At 37.6% G+C, this 21393-nt stretch overlaps 1 protein-coding gene across 1 annotated transcript in view; it reads right to left on the bottom strand.

The window, feature by feature from the left end:
• The window catches only part of LOC117407513 (uncharacterized), a 35648-nt gene extending 33969 nt beyond the window's left edge, over positions 1–1679 (bottom strand). Inside the window, exon 1 of the mRNA XM_034923522.2 lies at positions 891–1679. Coding sequence (XP_034779413.2) covers positions 891–1018 — 128 coding nt within the window. The 5' untranslated portion in view covers positions 1019–1679. The remainder of the gene's footprint in view (positions 1–890) is intronic.
• Positions 1680–21393: the final 19714 nt, after the last annotated feature.

Below are 21393 nucleotides of genomic sequence, written 5' to 3'. Positions count from 1 at the left end.
ATAGGAAGTCTGTGGGACACAAAGCTAAACATCTATGGGAATGTAAACAAAATGTACTGTCAACAACGTCTGTTCTCGATAAGAAAGCGAGTCTAATTGGGGGGCACACAGCAGTACCAACAACATGCTGTATTCTTTTTCAGTCGGTTCATTTAAATTAATTGAATCCAGACTGTTTTCCCCCTCAAGTAAGAATGTGTAACTGATTTGATTCCTTGCTCATGGATAGTCACATTTGCCCAAAACAGAACAATGCCCTCTCGCTCTCCATGCAACAGGAACCAATGCTTTTTCAGCTGTCTTGCCATGTGTCTTCCGGTCTCAATGCATGTTTCAAACATTTGGACTGTGTCTCCCTGAATATCTAAGAATATACACTCCACAAATCGACGTACAATACAGAGCACCCTTCAGCAAATACTGGAATACTAAGCATGCGGTTATTATTATTATTATTATTATTATTTATACCTTAGTTCGTAGCGGTATAGTTTATCATATAAACTAGAAGACTAGGGTTTCGCAGTAACGTGTATCGGTACAATACTACACACATATTAAATAAGCATAACACACAACCACACCAAGTCCTACAGAACAACACTATTAACATAGTTTACAGTACATATTAGGCTTTAATCTTTCAGTTAATGTATTCGTATGTACTGCACGATACTATATTAAAATGTTAATTTAAAAAAGCGTTTGCTCTGATTTACTGTATGCAAAATATACAGCTACTCACTGCAGTCCGCCCTACCGGCTGTGACACAATCCTAGGCAATGATTACCTCAGTTGTATTCACTGTAATGTAACACAACATAAGAGGATTTCAGAAAAGTTTTATAAAGTGAACAGAACATATTTTGCAGCTGGCACCCTTGCTTACCTGTTAATAATCTCTGCCGTTTTGCCCACCAGTTTTCCATCATCCTCTGATTTGGTTCTCGAAAACAGTCTGGAAAAGTTTTTTGCTATGTCTTCCTGCCAGGAACTTTGCCTCTTCAAACTGGACATCGTTTCACCGCTAATCCCAAATTTTGCTTTTTTTTATTCTGAAAACCGTTACGGGCACAGGCTGTGGTATGTTCACAACATATCTTTCAGACTGGTTTGAAGAGCTGTGAAACACGACTCGATGTACTACTGTACAGTACAGATTAGTTTCCTTTGACTTTAACTACTGCCATAAATCCAGAGAAGAAGGCGGAGTCTAGTAGATTTTTTTTTTTAATGATTTGTGTTCCTCTCTCTCTCTTCAGACAAGTTTTAACAAGAAATTACTTTACCGAAGTCGCAGACAACGCCGCAGGAAATGTGTTAAATCGGTGTTTCTTTTGCACACAGCTCGGGTTTTCCAGGTGTAACATATATCATTCATAGGACGGTTGTGAGTGCAAAGCTCTGTTTCATGACATGAACGTCTTGCTGCAGCAGCAAGACTCGTTTATCTGACATTTGTCCGAGCAGACTGGTGGTGCAGAGGCGTTAAAATTCTGGGATACTTCGGTTCCAAAGGTGGTTCAAATGTTAGGTTATTCTAAGTGACGTTAATCATACGTCTGTCCGCCTATCACTAAGCAAAGCAATATGCATTGCAGGCTGGGGGATGTCTGTGGAGTTGCACAGTTGTCCCTCTGCAGGCTTAAGGAGATTTGCAGTGTACAGAAAGGCACCTAAAGGGATTTGGATGAGTGCCCAGCAAATGCGGTTGTTTGGTGATACGGTTATTTATAAACAATTTAAGATTCGATTTTAAACAACTAGCCTTTTGAAAGTTTACCAGAATTTATTTCCAGGGTAATGTTTAATTATTCTGTGAGAGTACAAAAAGACAGCAAGCAGCAGGAAAGACGTTTTACAGCGGATTGGCTAGAGGACAGGAGCTGCCGCACCCTTAAGATTGGAGATTGGAGACACTATTCTGAGTTCTACTGAAACCACAGGGGTGCTTTAGGCTGAGTTTTAAAAAAGTTCACCAGGATGTGATAACTGAAACATTTGTTGTTAAGGTCCACTTTGTTTAGATTTATGTTGCTGACATCACATCCTCAGAAGTGTAAAGCACCCCTGTGTCTAAAATAGAACCCTCATCACGTGTAACCATTAACTTATCCCCTATGCAACCCTTTTGTTCTGCATGGTATTTCTCACACGCATTAGGGACAATAGGCAAATGTCATCAGGAGATCAGACACTTGGTAGAATTAAAACACTCATGTTTCCACATTCTATTCTTCAGAGTTTAATGCATTTTCTATTTTATTTTTTATATCGTTTAGCTTCTGGCTTTTCGGTCAATTAATTACAAAGATGTTTCATGGAAAACCGATAAACAAATTGAAAGCCGTATGCCCTTATACTGTATGTGCTAACTTCTGGATTTGATACTGTGTGTGCAGTATACACAACAAGGAAACAGATCAATGAATTCAAAGTTTATCATACTTTCAAATTAGTAACGAGGTATGTCCTGGCAGAGAAGTAGGTTACCCAGGAGCATAGTCTAAGGGCTGACGATGAGAGTGTGGATATATCTTATCAACAAGAGTAAGGCATATTTAGGCCCTGATTTTCAAAAGGGGCAAAATAAGAACTAGGTCGCACAATTATTTTTAATAAATAATGTTTTATTTATGTAACTAAATCAAGTTATTTATATTTTTAATGGTTCAACAGGTGGATACAGGACACATTTAATATTAACCCTTTGAAAGCCATATGTTTAGTGACCCAAATCAAGTTTTAGAAATCACTTTGCGGCCTAGTTCTTATTTTGCCCCTTTTGAGAATCAGACCCTTAATGTCACCAGGTTAGGAGGACACAGCACCCCCCAGTCATCTCTTGTTAGCGTTACTCTTGCTTGTAGAAGAGTTTTGTTAGGTTTGCTTTTTTATACTTTAATTTGGGATGCAACATGTCTTGGTGAATGCAAAACTATGAAACGATAAACTCCTGCATCCTGGTTGCCGATTGCTAAATGTTTTGCAGTTCAAACTCGCTGCTATGGACTGGCTGCAGTCACCTACAGGAAATGTAACAGGATGCAGCAGTTTATCTATACCGTTTTTGAAATATTTGCATATCCTAAATTAATATAAAAATTTATAATAATCAGATACGTTTGATGCATAATGCAGGTACCTCAACTGCATTAACCCTTCTAAACATTTACCATGGTATTTTTGCACATTTTTTTTTACAGTTTTCCCATGCTTTTCCCATGGTTATACTGTGCGTTTCCCATACTTTACCCTGGTTTGCCATGTTTATTAATATGCTTAACTATACCTCTGGCTTCTTTACAGTGCTTGCCTGTGCTTTACCATGCTTTCGCTGTGCTTTATTACACTTTGCTATGCTTTCACTATGGTAAACTTTTAGAAGGCAACTACAGAAGTAAAAGTAAAGATCCAAAATGTTCTCAGGCGGCACAATAAAACTGACATGTTAATAAAGCTTGATACAGACAAAAAAGGGGTCATTTCTTTTAAAACATTGGTTGGTAAAAGTCTTTTCATAGATGTTTTCCTTAACAACTTTAGCAATCTGATTATTTGGTTTTGCAGCTTGGAAATCTGCTCAACCAAGCTGCTGCAAAACCAGTTTTTGATGATTCTACTAAGCTGTTCTGTCAATGTGAATGACATCTGGTTCTGAAGCACCATAACAAGTGAGGTATCGGTGCAGAAAGACAGGCCACGTTCTTACAGTTGCATATAGAACAAGTTGCACAAGTTTTCATGACTGCCTATTTGTTTTACAAAGTTTATAGCAGAGCCTTATACCCCCTCCAGCCTGTTTCATGGAGGAATGAATCAGCACCCAGCGTCGATCACTTGAATATTTGAATTATGCAAGTACTTTAGTTGCACCACAGAATAAGGAAAAAAAAAACAGAAGACCTGCTTGACCTTTATTAGCCCAAAGCGTCTGTGAGAAAATGCATTATTATCAAGTCAAAGTCATAACATACAATTAGAACAGTCTGTAGTGGGGCTGGGTAAGTAGGACCTTGAGAAATTCACAACACAGTTTACACAAACTGCCTCATCTACCATTCAGTCCTGTACTTCCAGATATTAATATCACCAATTAAACTGAGCTACAGAATATTTAATCAACACATTACATGTTATAAAACAATAAAGTTAGCAATAAAGTTCTCTTTATTCTGGAGACAGAATCTCATTTAAAAGCTGTCCACTAAATGAAATTTATAATTAAAGTTCGGGAGGAGGGTCAGACACCAATCTCCGCATCACCAAATTGAATCATTCAATTTACACATTAGCTAATTTAAATTGTTAGCACTATAAATACCATCTTCACTTATCTCTCAGTTGCGTTTTGATTTCATCATAACCCACCACCTCCCCATCTCCACCTTTCTTAATAACAGTTTTTATGTTTTATCAAATGGGGGTCTCAGCCTCGTCCAGTCGGCCAGGCAGCGAACCCTCAAACCAAGTTAGGTTTGATGCCAAATGAATGTGTATATACAGCATACTTTTCTGTTAAATCGCATACTCCGCATTCTCTACAATAAATATTTGTACTAAAACATTTTGTGATTGGTGTTTGTCCCGAACTACTGAACATTGTTTTAGTTGAAATGCTAGATACCCTTTTGCAAGAGGATTGTCAGGTTGTCAGTCACAAGTGCTGAGTTAAGGTCATGTCCCGTTCAGCTGAGTAATAGATAAGCAAGTGGAAAGAATGCAACATCAACACATGGGGCTGGTGTGGAGGACAGGATTGGTGTGCTTTACATTCCTTTAAGGGCTCTAAAACCACAAGTGTTTCCAGTATATCCACTTATTGCTCCAGATAATCATTCGCTTCAGTTTCTATTAGTTTATTAATATCCATAACACATATGGATACACTTCAAATACATTAACTCCGCTGTACTTGCATTGTTACATACATGCACTGTACTTACAACAAAAGGACACATTCAGGAAAATAACTTACATCATGCATGGAGCTTCATAATACACCTCATGCATCTTCACAATCACAGAACTATGTGCTAAGTGCATATTATAATTCATTTATAATAATTCTTCAACACTTTAACTGTGGGCATGTTTACATTGAAGACTGTTTAAATAGTATTTGTCAAGACTGTTTTTAAGAATATCTCCTCCTTTGGTGAGGGAACATTTGTTGAGCTCATTAGTCATGCTTTTGGCAAACATACAAAATGAAGAACGATTTAACAAGTGTCACCTAAAGAGTGCTGCAGTATCACGATGAAGGACCAGCACTTGCTGCTCTCAGTCCTAAACTAATTCTGAGCAGCTGTCTGCCAGCTCCTCCTATACATACAAGCTAAAGAGGCAATTAACCAATTGAGCCTGACCACATTCTGTTGTGTTAACCCCTTCCTGCCCTGCCACAGGTTGGTTGGATGTTAGTAAACTTGATAAATAATGATCTAAGCAGAATCTGGACTGGAGAATGATACACAACAAATGCTAAACAAGTATGGCATTACAAGTGCACCGAGCAGTGTTAGCCAGGGTTTTAAAGAGAGGATTTCCTGTATTCTCCTACCTTATAATCAGTGAGCACTCAGCACACATCCCACCCTCTCCCTAGGGAATTTCAGAAACTTGTGATATCCTCAAAATGACTGGTCAAACAGCATGGTTGGTGATTTCGATTAAAAAAAGGATTTTACTCGTTGATGCTGTGAGTGTCCCAGTGGATGGTAAGCATGCATTCAACATACATACATACATGACTCAATATTGGGAGCTTAATCAGTTTTATACATACACATTGTGTTTGAGATTTATTTCTATCACACAATTTTATCTTGGTAAGTAAAAATCTCTATATTTTCTTTTCCAGTTTAGGAACTTCTTTTTTGTTGTTGTTGTTAACTGATCTGGAAAATAATAATTTAAACTTCAACAAAAGCATGCACGATGTATTAATCTTTATTTGTTTCTATACGTTTATTAATAGTAAACTCATCTAGGTTAAACACTTCACTACATGATACTCCACTGTACTTGCATTGTTAAATGCATGTACTGTACTCAAAACAAAAGGTTCCGTTCAGGAAAATAACTGTGTTCACTTTCTTAAATACGAATTGCATGGTTGGTGACTGCGATTAAAACAAGGATTCTACCACTTGATTTTTGTGAGTGACCCGGTGGATGGTAAGCATGCATTCATCTTAAGCATTTGAAAATAGCAACAACAGCATGCACGCTGTATCATCTTTATTTGGATATCTAAGTGTTCTGCTTCTAGTCAGTAGAGGGCGCTCGTGTTGCATAATACAGTATTTACAACAAAGTCATTTGCACTGCCAAGCTTGATCAGTCAGACCCCATTCACACTTGATATAGAAACTTTGTTCTCGATACAGAAATCACAAAAGAGCAGGAAAAGGGTAAAACAGGAGGGATCCAACACCCTGTATACTTTCATGTGACACATTGAAAAGAAAACCTGGGAAACTAAGAAACTCCAACAGCAGTTTATAAGGGATGTTCTCTCACTGAAGCCAGGTTTCCAACGCCAAAGTTCTGTGTATTGGTGGAACAAGGCAAAGTGTGCCCCCTGCTGGTGTCCATGAGAAACAATGAAATCTTCCATGAAGGGATAAAACTGCCAGCTGACAAAGTAAAGGTGCCTGCCCAGTACTGACTGAATGTGACAGATTCTGTGTTCTGTTGTTGTTCTGCATTAGCAAAGTTCTCAACAACGTGTATTGAAAGTCACTCGGGGGGAAAAAAAACACTGCATGTTCTCTCCCACTAGGGTTTTCATACGGTATGACTCCATGTACACCAAGACAGTTAGGACAGTCCAGGCTTTTCAACTCACACCCTAATGCATTCTGGTAAGTGTAGTCCTGCTGTGAAAAATACCTGAGACAGGTAAAACCTGTTTGTATTTTATTGATTCTTTTGCTTTGCAGAGCACTCTGGGATGCTTGTACATGTTGTTATGCCAATGTACATTACCCAAGTCTCCCACTGCGTATTGGAGTATTGTATACAGCAGTGTGGAGTAGTGGTTAGGGCTCTGGACTCTTGACCGGAGGTTCATGGGTTCAATCCCAGGTGGGGGACACTGCTGCTGTACCCTTGAGCAAGGTACTTTACCTAGATTGCTCCAGTAAAAACCCAACTGTATAAATGGGTAATTGTATGTAAAAAATAATGTGATAACTTGTAACAATTGTAAGTCGCCCTGGATAAGGGCATCTGCTAAGAAATAAATAATAATAATAATAATAATAATAATATACAGTATATATAGACTATCGTATGAGGAGCCGCACAATAAGAGATGATATCTGCTGAACGAGAGGGCAGAGCGGGTACCTGCTGCTTGCATTGTAGCCTGTACTATATTCTTATCACATAGAGTTAAATAAGAATAATTACACTTTATAGAACATTTTAGTGTGGTGTCATTTCCACATGATGTGTTATAATCCGATACAAAGAAATGCACAATGGTTTTAACACATCAAGATCAGGGTCTGCTGCGTGTATATATCGTACTGTATTATTTGGTGTAGTGTATTGCTTTCTCAAGGATGAACGGCGAGTCACAGAGAGAAAGACAGATGAAGCTCAATTACTCCAAGTCACCGTGTGGCTATGGTGTCTTCAATCTATTTCATTATCACCTCCATCTGTCCTGACACATGTTCTTTTAATAGATCACTTTGCTGTGTGCGTGTCCCCCCTGGCACATCCTTAATCTAGGGATCTATGGGGTTCATATTGTTAAGATAGAGGGATTTTACTTTAGCAGCCCTATGGGAAAATACACTGAACCGGAGCTGCTAATGCAGCTGGTATTAAGAATCATGTCAAAGAGATGCCTGCGACATGTAATGTCTGATATTTTTTTAGGACCCTGCATTTCAAATGAAAAAATAATGCAGCTACCCATATGAAAGATCAAAGCAGGTTGAGATTTCATACTGCAATGCTGTTTTTATTAAGTAGAAGAAGAAGAGACATTTAAATGAGCAACTCTGCCTACTCTGTATTTATACAGACATGGAATAGGTCAGGCTGGTTGAAAGGTCACGTTGTCATATCGTTTCTTTCATTCAGTATTCTCCAGGCAAGCTCAATGCCAGGTAAAGGCAGAGTTAGAGAAAAATGCTAATAGCTAGAGAAACAGAACCCAGAACCGCACAGAATGATTACACACACACACACAAAAAGGGAAAAAAATACATGTTTGGGGGAAGAAATTGGGATATAAAAAGTTTGCATCGGTCCAAAGTCTTTGTAAATCTCATTCTGCCAAAAACAGTACCAGTACTATGGTATTTTTAACCTTTATCATAACTATGCGTTGTATCTTTGAAGGATACAAATAACACAATTAAATTCTTTCTTTTCAGGATGTCATTTTTCACTTTTGTTTTCTTACTTTATTCACTTGGTCTAAGTCACTATAGCCAACTAACACACATCTTGGCAGTAAAAGCATACACACAAAACACAAGAGAACCCCAGGTTAAAGAGTAAATAGCGGGGTTCTGAAAAATATAGCGTTCCACGTCCCCACATGCTGCTACAACTGTTTAAATATTTTCATTGTTATCATCCTGACTTACACTTTTAAAGCTCTTTTTAAAATGTCCGCTCTAGTGCCCACATTGTCAAATAAGTAACACAGCAATAACAATCCATGATGTGGTATGGAACAGAAAAGCCAGAGAACTTGTTATGTTTTTTTTTGTTTTTTTTTTAAAAAAGGACAGAACCCCAGTGCACTAGGGCAGCCATTTTGAAAAGAGCTTTGAAACAGACTTTAAAGTTTTAAGTGTAAAAAGCTGTCAGGATGTTAACAATGAAAAGAAAAATTACAAGTACATTATTTAAACAGTTGTAGCAACAAGTGGGGATATAGAACGTTATGTTTTTCAGAGCCCCGCTACCTACTCCAAGTAAGAAAGCGAATACATTCTAATAACATTAAAACAGTGTTTGAAGCTAAATGTTATTAAAACATGCTTCCCCACCCATGGGGTCTTGCCTAATAATTGAATGAAAAGCTACCAGCAAACTGGAAAGAGGAAAAGAACAGTTCCACATGTGATAGTTAACAAAACAGGCTGTGTCTGCTTGAAATAACAGGATCCAAGCTCATTATCAGCAACCAGAAAATTAGACCGACAAACTACATCTGCCCACTTAGAGACCTAACGCCCTGCTCCCTCTTAGCTTAATTATCCGTTTAGTTCTGGAATTATAGATTATGACACAGTTTATTTGTTTAGTATATTTGCTCATTAATACTGGGGGAAAAAAGCAACGTTATAGAACTTTTGTAAGTGGAAACGTTCTTCTTGTGGAGATATTTTACACACAGCAGGTCTGTTTCAACATTTTCAGAAAGGTCTTACTTTAACTTAATAAGCTGCACATCTGGTCTTCGCGTTTCAGCCCGGCCCTTTGACAAATGACAGAGATAGTGGAATGTTAGGCCGGCCGCACAAGCCTGCCTTTTTTCCTTGTATTTATATAAAAGGGTCCCAGGCAGCCTCTGGAGGACTGGATTGCCCCGGCATGACAAGAAACACCTAGGAAAAAGACAGCTAGAGAACGGAGCTGGAAATCAGTGGTGTGCACATAATGCAACTACAGTCACACGGAATGACTTTGCCTGAATGGGACTTTTTATTAGTTGCAGGGTTTGGCAGTCGGGATTGGGGCAACTAATTAGAAAGAGATGGAGGGCTCTTTACCCCCCCCTCCACATATTACGGCGAGCCTGTATGTTTTAAGGGATAAACATGGGTAAGGTTAAAGAGTAAGTAACTTCAAATGACTTTTTTGTTTTGTTTTTTGTGCCCCCCTTTGCTTTGTATGGTGTTTGCAATGATCCAGAGTGGCACTCATTACAATGTTCTGGAGTGGCACTCATTGCAATGATCTGGAGTGGCACTCATTGAAATGATCTGGAGTGGCACTCATTGCAATGATATGGAGTGGCACTCATTGCAATGATCTGGAGTGGCACTCATTACAATGATCTGGAGTGGCACTCATTGCAATGATCTGGAATGGCACTCAATGCAATGATCTGGAGTGGCACTCATTACAATGATCTGGAGTGGCACTCATTGCAATGATCCGGAGTGGCACTCATTGCAATGATCTGGAGTGGCACTCATTACAATGATCTGGAGTGGCACTCATTACAATGATCCGGAGTGGCACTCATTGCAATGATCCTGAGTGGCACTCATTGCAATGACTCAGACGCTGCTGTGTTTTTGTGTTTTCATGATAAAAGTGCTTTCTTCTGAGTGGAGGACCTGCTCTTCAGTTCCAGTTCCCTGCCACAGACATCTGTAATACAGGCCAGCGTGTCTCAATATTAGGAAGCGTCATCAGGATCGAGTGCAAAGCAGAGTACTGCAAGATAGAAGGAAACTTGCTCCAAAGTGGCAGAACACCTATAAAAACCTACAAGTTTATGATTGAGACATTAAAAATAAAAATTAAACTATATGAACATCATTTAGATATTTTATTTAACACCGTGTAATCAAAGAAACTACAAAATGATATCGCAGAAGTTAGATTTCAAAATGTCACATTTTTCCACTTGTGTCAGTTTTTCGTTAAGTATATGGGAAAACTGCAAAGCGGTATGTAATTCAATATGTTAACGTAACATTATTCAGCAGGTTTCATTCGACTTTATGAAGCAAAATCAGTTCATTCTGTAGGGTGATGCTCAACTTATGACCAGAGCTGAAAAGCTGTTTTTCTCTCCTTTACTCATCATACTGACCTGGATGCTAGAGGATATGCCAATGCCTGGTGCAGAGTGAGCAACACCGTGTCTCCAGGGCTTTCTATGTGCTGGTTTCAACCACAGGAAACAAGGCAAGAGATACTGGAATTGTGTTCCTGGGTTTGGCACCATAGTGAAGAAGAATGACTCATCCTAGGAACTGTAACGATTTGCTGGGAGGGTGGATGGGGGAATTTCCTGTGATGGGACCTTGCTTCTATCTAGTCTTGTTCTCTTACCTTCGGCGTTCCTCGCTACTCTTTTCAGATCAATAGCGGTCCCACTCTCCATGCTGGTTGTTGGTTGAAGGGCTTTGTTGCTTCCCAGGCCATGCTAATAAAACGCCCAGCCTGGTAAACCTTTTCCTGGACTGGTTGGTTGTAGCACTGTGAGCTGAAGCAGATGGCTTTCCTCCACCGCACACAGGACCATTGCTTTTGTGTCCCCAGCCAAGATCAGCAAACCAGCACGACCACGGTTCAAACAGGCAAGCTCCTGATTGAACAGCTTGTCCTGCATTTCATGCAGTTGGGTTTTTACCAGGTGAGCCACTGGAGGACCCTCTCAATTAAAGTTTCAGTTGGGAAAAATGTTTTTTGGGAAATGATAAGTGAACATTTATTTGGCTTGAATTAAAATATCCTTTAAACCCATAAATATTGGTTAATGTTTGTACATTTTATAACAGCAACTTACAATTTCCCCCAAATGTTATGCCCAAGGGTATAATTGTGAATACCGAGCCTGTCTGATTTTTATTCTGAGAACAGCTCAGTGAGGTGTTGACTGAGGTGCAAGGAGTTATCTGACGACTGGAGAGTGAGTCGATGCAATCCTAGCACCCTCCGCTCAGCCTATTAGACCACACGGCTCTGTACCTTAAGGCCTTGAACACAGTATACTTCATTCTGAAATGTGGCCACAATTCCTGGACTTTGTTTTTTTGTAACCTTTCCAAACGATCAAATAATTGAAGTGGAAATTCCCCTTCTATTCATAGAAGGTTTACTAAAATTGAAACCTAGCAAAAAAAATAAGAAGGTTGGGGGGTTGGCAGTTGGGGGGGGGGGGGCAGATAACATTATACTTTACCCAGCGGTGCCATCCATTGACCGACGCACACAGAGACGGAAACCATTTGTCTGTCATAAGGAAGGGAGGTCTTGGGGCCATCTGACTAAGAATTATTATCCCCTCGAGACTGCAAAGCTCAGGATAAAAGGAAAGCCAGAATATTATAGACGTAGAACTACGTTTTCCAGAGCGAATCTACCATCCCGTGGAGTATTGATTCATAGGCCTGCATTTCATCACAAATAAAACCTCTGCTTTCGGGGGAGAAAGGAGCGCTTGTTCTAGTATTCCAGCGACAATGAGGTATTGTTTTTCTTGAGTAATCATCATCCCAAGAGTGTGTGTGGCACAGTTTGAAAAGAAAACATTTTTAAATTCCATGGGAGGGAACAATTTATTCAATTTTCTTAAAAGGCTGCTTCTTCTTCTTCTTCTTCTTCTTCTTTTTCTTCTTCTTCTTCTTCTTCTTCTTCTTCTTCTTCTTTGTCTACTTGGACACAAATTCTTCTGCAAGGCTGTTACCTGCTCTTGCATGTGTGTTTTAATAAATGCGGTTTTCACTGAAAAACATTCCTTGCTGCAGGCTCCGGCCAGCTAATTAAGCATGGGGTCTGCTGAATTACAAGTGGCTTACTTGTGAAGAGCTGGGATGGAGACTAAATGTGCTGCTGCAAAAAAGCTATACAGTTTTGGCCAAATCACTCAATAGAATTAACTCATTTTGCTTCATAATGTCGAATGAAACCTGCTGAATAGTGTTAAGTCAACATATTGAATTACACACCGCTATGTACTTTTCCATATACTTTACAAAAAACTGACAAAAATTAAAAAATGTGACATTTCGAAATCTAACATGAAATACTGTACTACTATTATGGCTTCACTATTATGGATATCATTTTGTAGTTTCTTTGATTACATGATGTTAAATAAAAGATAAATGATGTTAAAATTGATGTCTCAATCCTAAAATTCTTGGTGATGCAAAACTTTTGGCCATAGCTGTAGATTAGGGAGTTAATATTTTGGGGGGCTGCAGTAAGGATATATCCAATGCCTTCACTCCAGCTACAACTAACTATAAAATGTAATGAACTTTTGTAAGAGAGCTCACCACCATTTAATATTCACTTACAGTCTGCTACATTCAAAACAAACATCCTTAAAATCCGCCACACAGCCCGAAGTTACCATTTAAAATGTTTCAAAAATAAATACAGAATACCTCTTGATTACTACATAAACAGGGTTTTGAATAAATGACAGGACCATTAGGCAGCCATTAGAATTAATGAATGAGTAAAAGCATCAATAACACAGTTATAAACTCGCGCAAGATAAACCACTTTGCTGAGGGATGCTTTGCTTACTTTACTCTCGTGCCATGGTCATGTGGTATGAAATTTAGACTAAGGGGCTTGAGAAAAGCAAAAGTTATATGGTGGCTGCCAGAACGACAAATTAGGTTCTGTCTGCCTTGCCAAGTACAAAAGAGCCTCAAATGCTGCGCAGCACAAATTTGTTTATTTGATGGTCACTTTTAAATAATATTTTTTTTCATCGAGGTCTAAATGGTCGTAGATGAAAGAAGAAAGTTCCTAATTGTGCGTCTCATTAAGAATATATTCATTTGTAACACCGTGTACCTCATTTAATTTATGGTTAGAAATTCACGAAACGTACTATTCATTATAAAATAATATCATCTGTCTTCGTCTTCATTTTTACATTGTGGTTTGGAAACATTTTCTGTTTTTTTTTTTCAGTAAACATCTCCCTTTAACGAGTCTTAAAATAATCTAGATTGTGTGTGAACATAAGACCTGTGCATTTTCATGCATGGTCTCTCAAAACTGGCACTAACTTACAAAATGTGAGTGCTTACCTACAAAACACAATGATATTTTCATAGCATTTACTCTTTAATTATTATTTTATGTGTTTATTTTACAAAACTAAGAAACAAACAATTTGAGAGTGTTTACAGACACCTTTTAGTTTTCAATGTTTGAAAATCTGGCCTTAAAGTTGGGAATAAACTTTAAATTAAAAAAAAGCTTTTAAGAAAAAACAATCCAAGAGCTATCTAGTATTACTTTGGCTTACTGATTTTAAGGCCATGCTAATTGTGTGTGCAGTTTTCCTCTTTGTAACGACTGCTGTGTTTCAAGTTGTGAAACTGGTATCCAATATTCAAAGGAGCCTGGAAAGAATTTTAAAGGAGATTCTTGGTTTGAACATTCTGAGGTAAAAATACAGGCTACTTCACTAGCACTGCGCTTAACAAAAATGTACAATTGTTTATTTTTTCTGTATTATGTTCTCAGGGACAGTTTGAACTGCTTTAGTCTGAACTGTGCCAGGTGGGGTGATATAGAGCTGTATAATGTAATTTCAGCAAGGGCTTTATTATCAACAGAATGTGTTAAGCTTGAATAGCATGGAGGGTTAATACAACAGGAGAACGAATAGGTGACATTCAATATTCAACCAAAACGATGTGTATATACTCTATACCTTAGCTCTATCTTCTAATATAAACATTTCCCACAGTAAAAACAGCACAGTATAATAAAACACAGTGAAAGCATGGCAAAGCATAGGTAAGCATAGTAAAGTCCAGAAATGGTTCTGTATGGTGCAGCAATTAAAAATAAACATGGTAAATCTATAATTGAGGGAAAAGCATGGGAAAACTGTACATTTACTGTGCTGAATGACTGTGGTAAACTGAATAACTTAATGTATTTTGTATTTGTAATTCGAGGCTTGTTTATTTGTGTCTTTGCCAGACATATATTTTTCAGCATTTTACATATACTTCTATGGACTTGGGTCTATGTAAAAGATGGACTGCTGCTGATAAAAAAAAAAAAAAAAAAAAAAATGCTGATCTGTATTGTGCTTTGAAATGTAATTGACTTGCCTTAATGATCTGACTGCTGCTGTTTGCCCAATTAATAATTGGGTCCATTGTCCATCAATTGATAAATATTTTTTGGATCTTTATAGAAATGTTTTTTAAAAAAAAAAAAGCTAATTTAAAACAAATGTTAAAAAAAAATCTACTTAAATCAATACATTGTGTTCTAACACGTAATTCGTTTGTCATAATGATCTGATTGTCGTTGCCAGTCTAATTACCAATTTGATTCATATGTGTATTGTTAATACAAATGATTTGAGACTTTACAAATGGTAAACATGTGTTTAAGAATGATGCACTGATGATAGCAGCACGGGCTGCTGAAACGCTCGCATTTTACCGCTTTTCAGCACTTTATTCCCTGTATTTTGCTCATGTGAGTGTGAATAAGGTTAAATATATTTCTGCTTTGGACTTTCTTTGATCTTCGTGTCATTTTGTGATACACAGTGTGCGAGCATTAGATTTTTTAAAAAACGTTTGACATGACAAATTCTCCCATGTCTGTGGTACTCTGCAGCATAAATACCATATACCCCGAGGCCTCTGTTTTATTAAGAACAGGCAATGGTTTACTCAACTACAATACAGTGCGAGAGAGCACCACTGTTGAGAAATTGCAGAATGAAGGGCCAGTGTGCCCAAGTAGTGTTCACAAACAGTCATGAATAGTTACGTTTGGTCAGACAAATGATCTGAAATCGGGAAGAGAGAAATAACACTCTTACAAAGGGTCTTTGTTCTCTTTACGTCTTGTTACAGAAGCATTTCTATACATGTGTAAAGTATATGTCAGACCCCAGTCATCTGGTAATATTATAAGTCGACATGGTGCTGGGGATTTGAAACTTGGACGTGGAAATGTATACAAGCTCAGACTGCCACAAGCTAAACATTTCAATTGGAATTGTTTCCCCACTTCTTGTTAAATAACGAAACAGCTACCTAAAGCACTGCGTTTTGAGTGGAATACCTTTATAAAAAGTGAATGTGGTAAGCCATGGTGAAAGCATAGTGAAAGCATGGTGAATCACTATGGTAAAGCATGGTAATAAAAAACATGACTAAGCATGGTAATATCATATTATAGCATAGCTTAAACTGCAAATATATTGTGCCAATATATAGCGGAACCCTTTTTTTATAATTCCTTATTTCCACTGTGTCCTTTGCGGGAGACAGGTATGCTGCATGTTACTGTCCATCCTTTATCTGGTTAATGTCAGTAGTACAGTGCTGCTCCCAGACACACTTCCAAGATCTGCCCAGTGTGGTTTTATTTATGAATGAAAGGGGGGCTGGTGTGAAGCCATTTGTATCACTTACAATTAACTTTCAGTATGCATAGTCAGGGGAAGCCGGCTGTGCTTCCCCTGTATATCAGGATGAGAGGATGAGAGGAAAAAATTATATATACACACACACACACACACACACACACACACAAACAATGCATGTATGTTTGTGATTTAAGGGGAAGTAGTGCATGCGTGGTGTGAAGGAACTAAAAATAGTTGGAAGGTATTAGTACTGTAGCTTAAAAAATATATACCGGTATTTTTTTTTGTATTTTTTTAATCCGCCACCAGAGGGCACTAAAGCGCCAGGTAGACAATTAGATCTCAGAACCCAGATACAAAAATACAGAAACTGTTTAAGGTTGTTGTTTAAAAAATAAAAGCTGCCAACCGTCTAGAACAATTACTTGAATATGAAACTGCATATTATTTATGAATGGACATTGGTGGCACTGAAAATTAGTGGCTAACCTGTTGGGGTTATGTGGCTAGTAAGGGCAGGTGATTGTGTAGATCAGGTGGCCACTTAACTTTGCCATAAGCAACCAGGTTATTCAAAATAATTAACATTTACTGGTTCTGGTTGTTGATCTTTTGTCTTTTTTTTTTAACTTTCTACTCCACTCACCTGCGTTTTTTTGGACCAACCAGCATAACCACACCAAAAAAAAGTTATATCATTTTATATTATTAAGAAAATGGTATTTAATTGCTCATGACTTTCCCCCCCAAAATAAAATAAATAAATAAAATAAAACAATGAATAAAATTAAAACAATAAATAAATAAATAAATAAATACCGTATAGTCTAGGTCTGGACAAAATACATGTTTATGGGTATTTTAAAAGCAGTTGTGTCACCTCAGATCTCATCTCTGGAACTGATAACTGGGCCTTTTATTTATTTTTGATTAATTAATTATGTTTTTATATTTTTTACATAACTTGACAGACAAACCCAAGACTCTATTAAAATGCATATTTTCAACAGCTTAGCTGGTAAGAAATAGCTTTCAAACGGCATTTTAACGAGTATGGTGTTGGGAATGAGGCCAATACCACGCATCTTGGGTAGGTTAATACAAGGTCGTTGATGTAATTTTCTGATGCCGAACAAGTAGCCCTGTGTTTGCCCTCTCCAGCAGCAACACACAGAAAAAACAGTTATTTGTATAAATATACAGCGGCCTTGCGTCGTAATTAGCCTGCCCGGTTTTCTAACTTTCAGTTAGAAATCTTTTTTTTTCCGAAAGACTGATTAACAGTTTAAAAAACGGAAGAAACACACTTCAAAATAAAATACCATTAAGGAATTACAGATACATTACTAGCCATGTATAATTGAACGACTCGTGTTTGAATACTGTAGGCCTCAGCAACTCTAAGCATTCACCCGCTTTCTTGTTGTTATTGTATTTATTTATTTTAACAACACACACACAATTACAAATAACACGCTTGGCCAAAATATATTTTTAATGTGTTTGTTTGCCTATCGGTACAACACATTTCCAATACAGCCCTTACTGTATTCAAACAGTGATGCGTATTTGACCTCTGCAACGACATGTCTGTTTACTGAGTTGTATGGTCTTTTGTGAAATCATTTTGCTTAGGTTTGAAGTGGAGTATCTGTCTGTTGTGCACATACACAGCTGAGTCAGGATGACAGACACAAATGAAAGATAATGAAAAAGAACTGCTCTTCATCGCTGTTATTAATTATACGACGAAATAAACAACACTGGTCTAGACATAAAAAATAAAGCGTACGTTTCATGCAGGCTATATTATGTCTCTACAGGCTCTTTCGTTTATTTTAAATCAAATTTAATGCTTTTTGGAACTGCGATTTAACGCAGCCATAATATCCGTCCACTACTAGACAACTTGATCACAAAGTTGCCGACAAACTGCAAAGTGACCGTCTCTGCTTTCATTTTTAAACAACATATTTTGTTTATTTGTTAAGGGTGCGGGTGTATATAATACATGCTCGACAGTTTTTTACTCGACTCGGTTCAGAAAGTAGAGACAGCATTGGCGCCGCACATAAAGCGTTATATTGGTAAACACAAATAATAAGGCAGAATGAACACAGTCCGGTCAGAAAACTAAGAACAGAAACAGATAATAATAATAATAATAATAATAATAATAATAATAATAATAATAATAATAATAATAATAATAATAATAATAATGGCTGTACAATACTTTATATTATTGATTTGGACCATTAACTGTAATATGTTAATGCTATTAAAAAAATTAAAAAAAACTTTTAATATATATACAAAAACTAATTTTATATGTGTCTCGTGCATCTGATCCTCATCTCCAGTGTAAGAAAGTTCACCTTGAATAAAATGCAAGACTCCTATATTTAGGAGAGCCTGGTTTTATTATTATTATTATTATTATTATTATTATTATTATTATTATTATTATTAACAATAATATTAATAATTATAATACAATACTGCAGTGCAGATTCAAGTACTTTTAATGTATTGACGACGACAGTGTGTCCACAGTCAGGTTCAATATGTATTCAAAAGCAGTGAAGGGTTATTTGTGTCTGCATACTACATTCCACTTACTCTCTTTTTTTGTACGCTGCTTCACCAGAAATAGCCTTTGTTTAAATGAACATTTGCTTAAACATTGTTAACATATTACTCACCTGAGTCAAACTGCCCTTATTGAAAATAAAAGGATGCAGCGGTTGGTGAGTGTGGTAAAACACCGTGAACGCCACAGCTGACCACATGAAAGCACAGTGAATGCGTTGCTAAAGCTGTGATAATTCATAGCATTGCACAGGAAATATATACAGAGCTGATATTTTTGCAGTGTGCGCTCCTCTGTTCACTTTAATGTGGAATATGTTTAAATATTAAAGTGAAACACCTGAATGTGAGAGAATGGACCCTCAAGTCCTAAGTCTCTGCTGCTTCTGTTTCTACATACACATTATTTATTCACGCCCCACCATGCAGACTGGCAGTCCCCGTATGTATTTGTTTAAAGTAAGGTGAACTGCAGGCTGTCCATAAAAATAGAGACGCGTACTCTGCAGTCATGGTGCATTTGAATCTTAATGCTTTTCTAATACACAAAGCTTGATCTCAGGTTTTGTTCCATTGTATTGCTACCAGTTTTGCGTGACTCAGATGATCCCTCCAGCTGAATAAAACAAACAGCTTTTGTTGTTGTTGTTTTTCTTATATCAACATAAATGAGGCCACCATTCATGAATCTGCTTTTATTAATCTATTAATCTTTAAATGGAACCTCTGATGTAGTTCTGGATCACCACCAGGATTTTGCCCCAGGCTGGGAAAACAAATGCAAAGAGATTAATGGAATAAATGTATTCTCTACCATGTTTGCTCTGTATATCGTATTGCTCCAGCCTTGTAGTTCCTATACGTCAATGCAATGTAAAGGCATCTCATATTATACAAAGTGCACATGCTGTCGCTTTGCTGTGCTTTTACGTGGGGTATTTGTAACCAGCGATTTGTCGTACCTATTTTTCTTGGTTGTTTTTTAATTATCTAGGGCAGTGGTTTTCAACCATCGTTACCCCCAACCAGGGACGAAATATTGTTTTTAAACATGCATTGTTTTCCAGTGCACATTTAGACAGACATCATCTGGGACTTAAAACTGCGTGTGGCTGCAGTGACTGCTCTGGGGCAGCAGTGTGGAGTAGAGGTTAGGGCTCTTGACCGGAGAGTCGTGGGGTCAATCCCTGGTGAGGGATGCTGCTGTACCCCTGAGCAAGGTACTTTACCTAGATTGCTCCACTAAAAACCCAACTGTATAAATGGGTAATTGTATGTAAAAAATAATGTAATTGTATGTAAAAATAATGTGATATCTTGTAACAATTGTAAGTTGCCCTGGATAAGGGCATCTGCTAAGAAATTAATAATAATAATAATCAGCAGACTGAAATGCACTTTTAAAAAAAGAAATAAAGAGATGAGTCTATTCCACTAACTCAAGCACACACAAAAATGTAATCTTTGTATTTTTAGGATCTGATTTTCAGGTATTCATTTTCACAGTTTTTTCGGGTTGAAAAAAATAGGGTGGGGGGCGGGGGGGGGGGGGGTAGCCTTTCTTTTTAAAAACAGGCTTAATAATCAGCACTTGACTTCTCAGGTTCACACTGAGATGGGAGAACATGGGTCCTGTTTGAGCTTACCCTTAAAATCGCTACACAGCACTGATGAAGGGATCTGCCAGTTTAATAACTTCATTATTTGCCATTTCCAGATGGAATCGGGATTGTTCTTGACCACTCAGTGGGGTTGAAATCAGTCTTTATCGGGTTGACCCGTAACTTCTGTTTATTCACAGCACTGCACTTAATCCAATGAGATACTGTATTCATCATGTTTACATCAGCATTGGGTTGGAAGCTGGAAGTTTCAGGGAAGTGTTTATTTTGAGGTCTGCTTTGTTGAGGATTAATAACTTGTTTCAATTATAAATGGCCCATATTGAAAATAGGAAAGACATGCCTGAATTAAGTTTTTCGCCTCCAGACCTAAGTTAAACAGTCTAGGTAACATATAAAATGACTTCACAAATGTCCTGTGGCCAATAGTTTTGCAACACCTAGAATGTTAGCATTGAGACATAATTTTTGTTTTAGAAGAAACTACAAAATGATATCGCAAAAGTCTACCGGAAGCCATAATAGTAGTACAGTATTATTATGGTAGATTTTGAAATGTCCCATTTTTCAATGTTATGTCAGTTTTTATTAAGTATATGGAAAACTACAAAGCGGTATGCAATTCAATATAACATTGTTCAGCAGGTTTCATTTGACTTTATGAAGTAAAATTAGTTAATTCTACAGGGTGATGCAAAACTTTTGGCCATAGCTGTAGGTAAAATATAAAATGCCTTTAAAAATGTCCTGTGATATCCCATGATAAAAGGTGAATAAAAATGCACACAGTAAAGCACAGGCAAGCAAGAAGAACTGTCTGAGGAACTGCAAATTGACCATGCATATGTACCAAGGCAAAACAGAAATACAGTACAGAAGACTGCCCCAGTTAGCACCCAGCTACCATGCATAAATGAGATGAGTTTAGACAAGCAGTCGGTGTGTGTGTGTGTGTGTATCAAGCTGTACCTGGCCTGGGTTTGAAGTGCTCTTAGAAAAGTTAAGACCCCTCTTTGCCTTACACAAGTGTGAAAACAAACACGTTCTTGTGTGCTTAACACGTGAGACAAACAAAGAGTGTGAATCAG

This window comes from Acipenser ruthenus, chromosome 9 (assembly GCF_902713425.1).
Source record: "Acipenser ruthenus chromosome 9, fAciRut3.2 maternal haplotype, whole genome shotgun sequence".
In the NCBI taxonomy this organism is placed as follows: domain Eukaryota; kingdom Metazoa; phylum Chordata; class Actinopteri; order Acipenseriformes; family Acipenseridae; genus Acipenser; species Acipenser ruthenus.
Note: the sequence above shows the minus strand (reverse complement) of the source record. Positions and strands in the feature narration are given on the sequence as shown.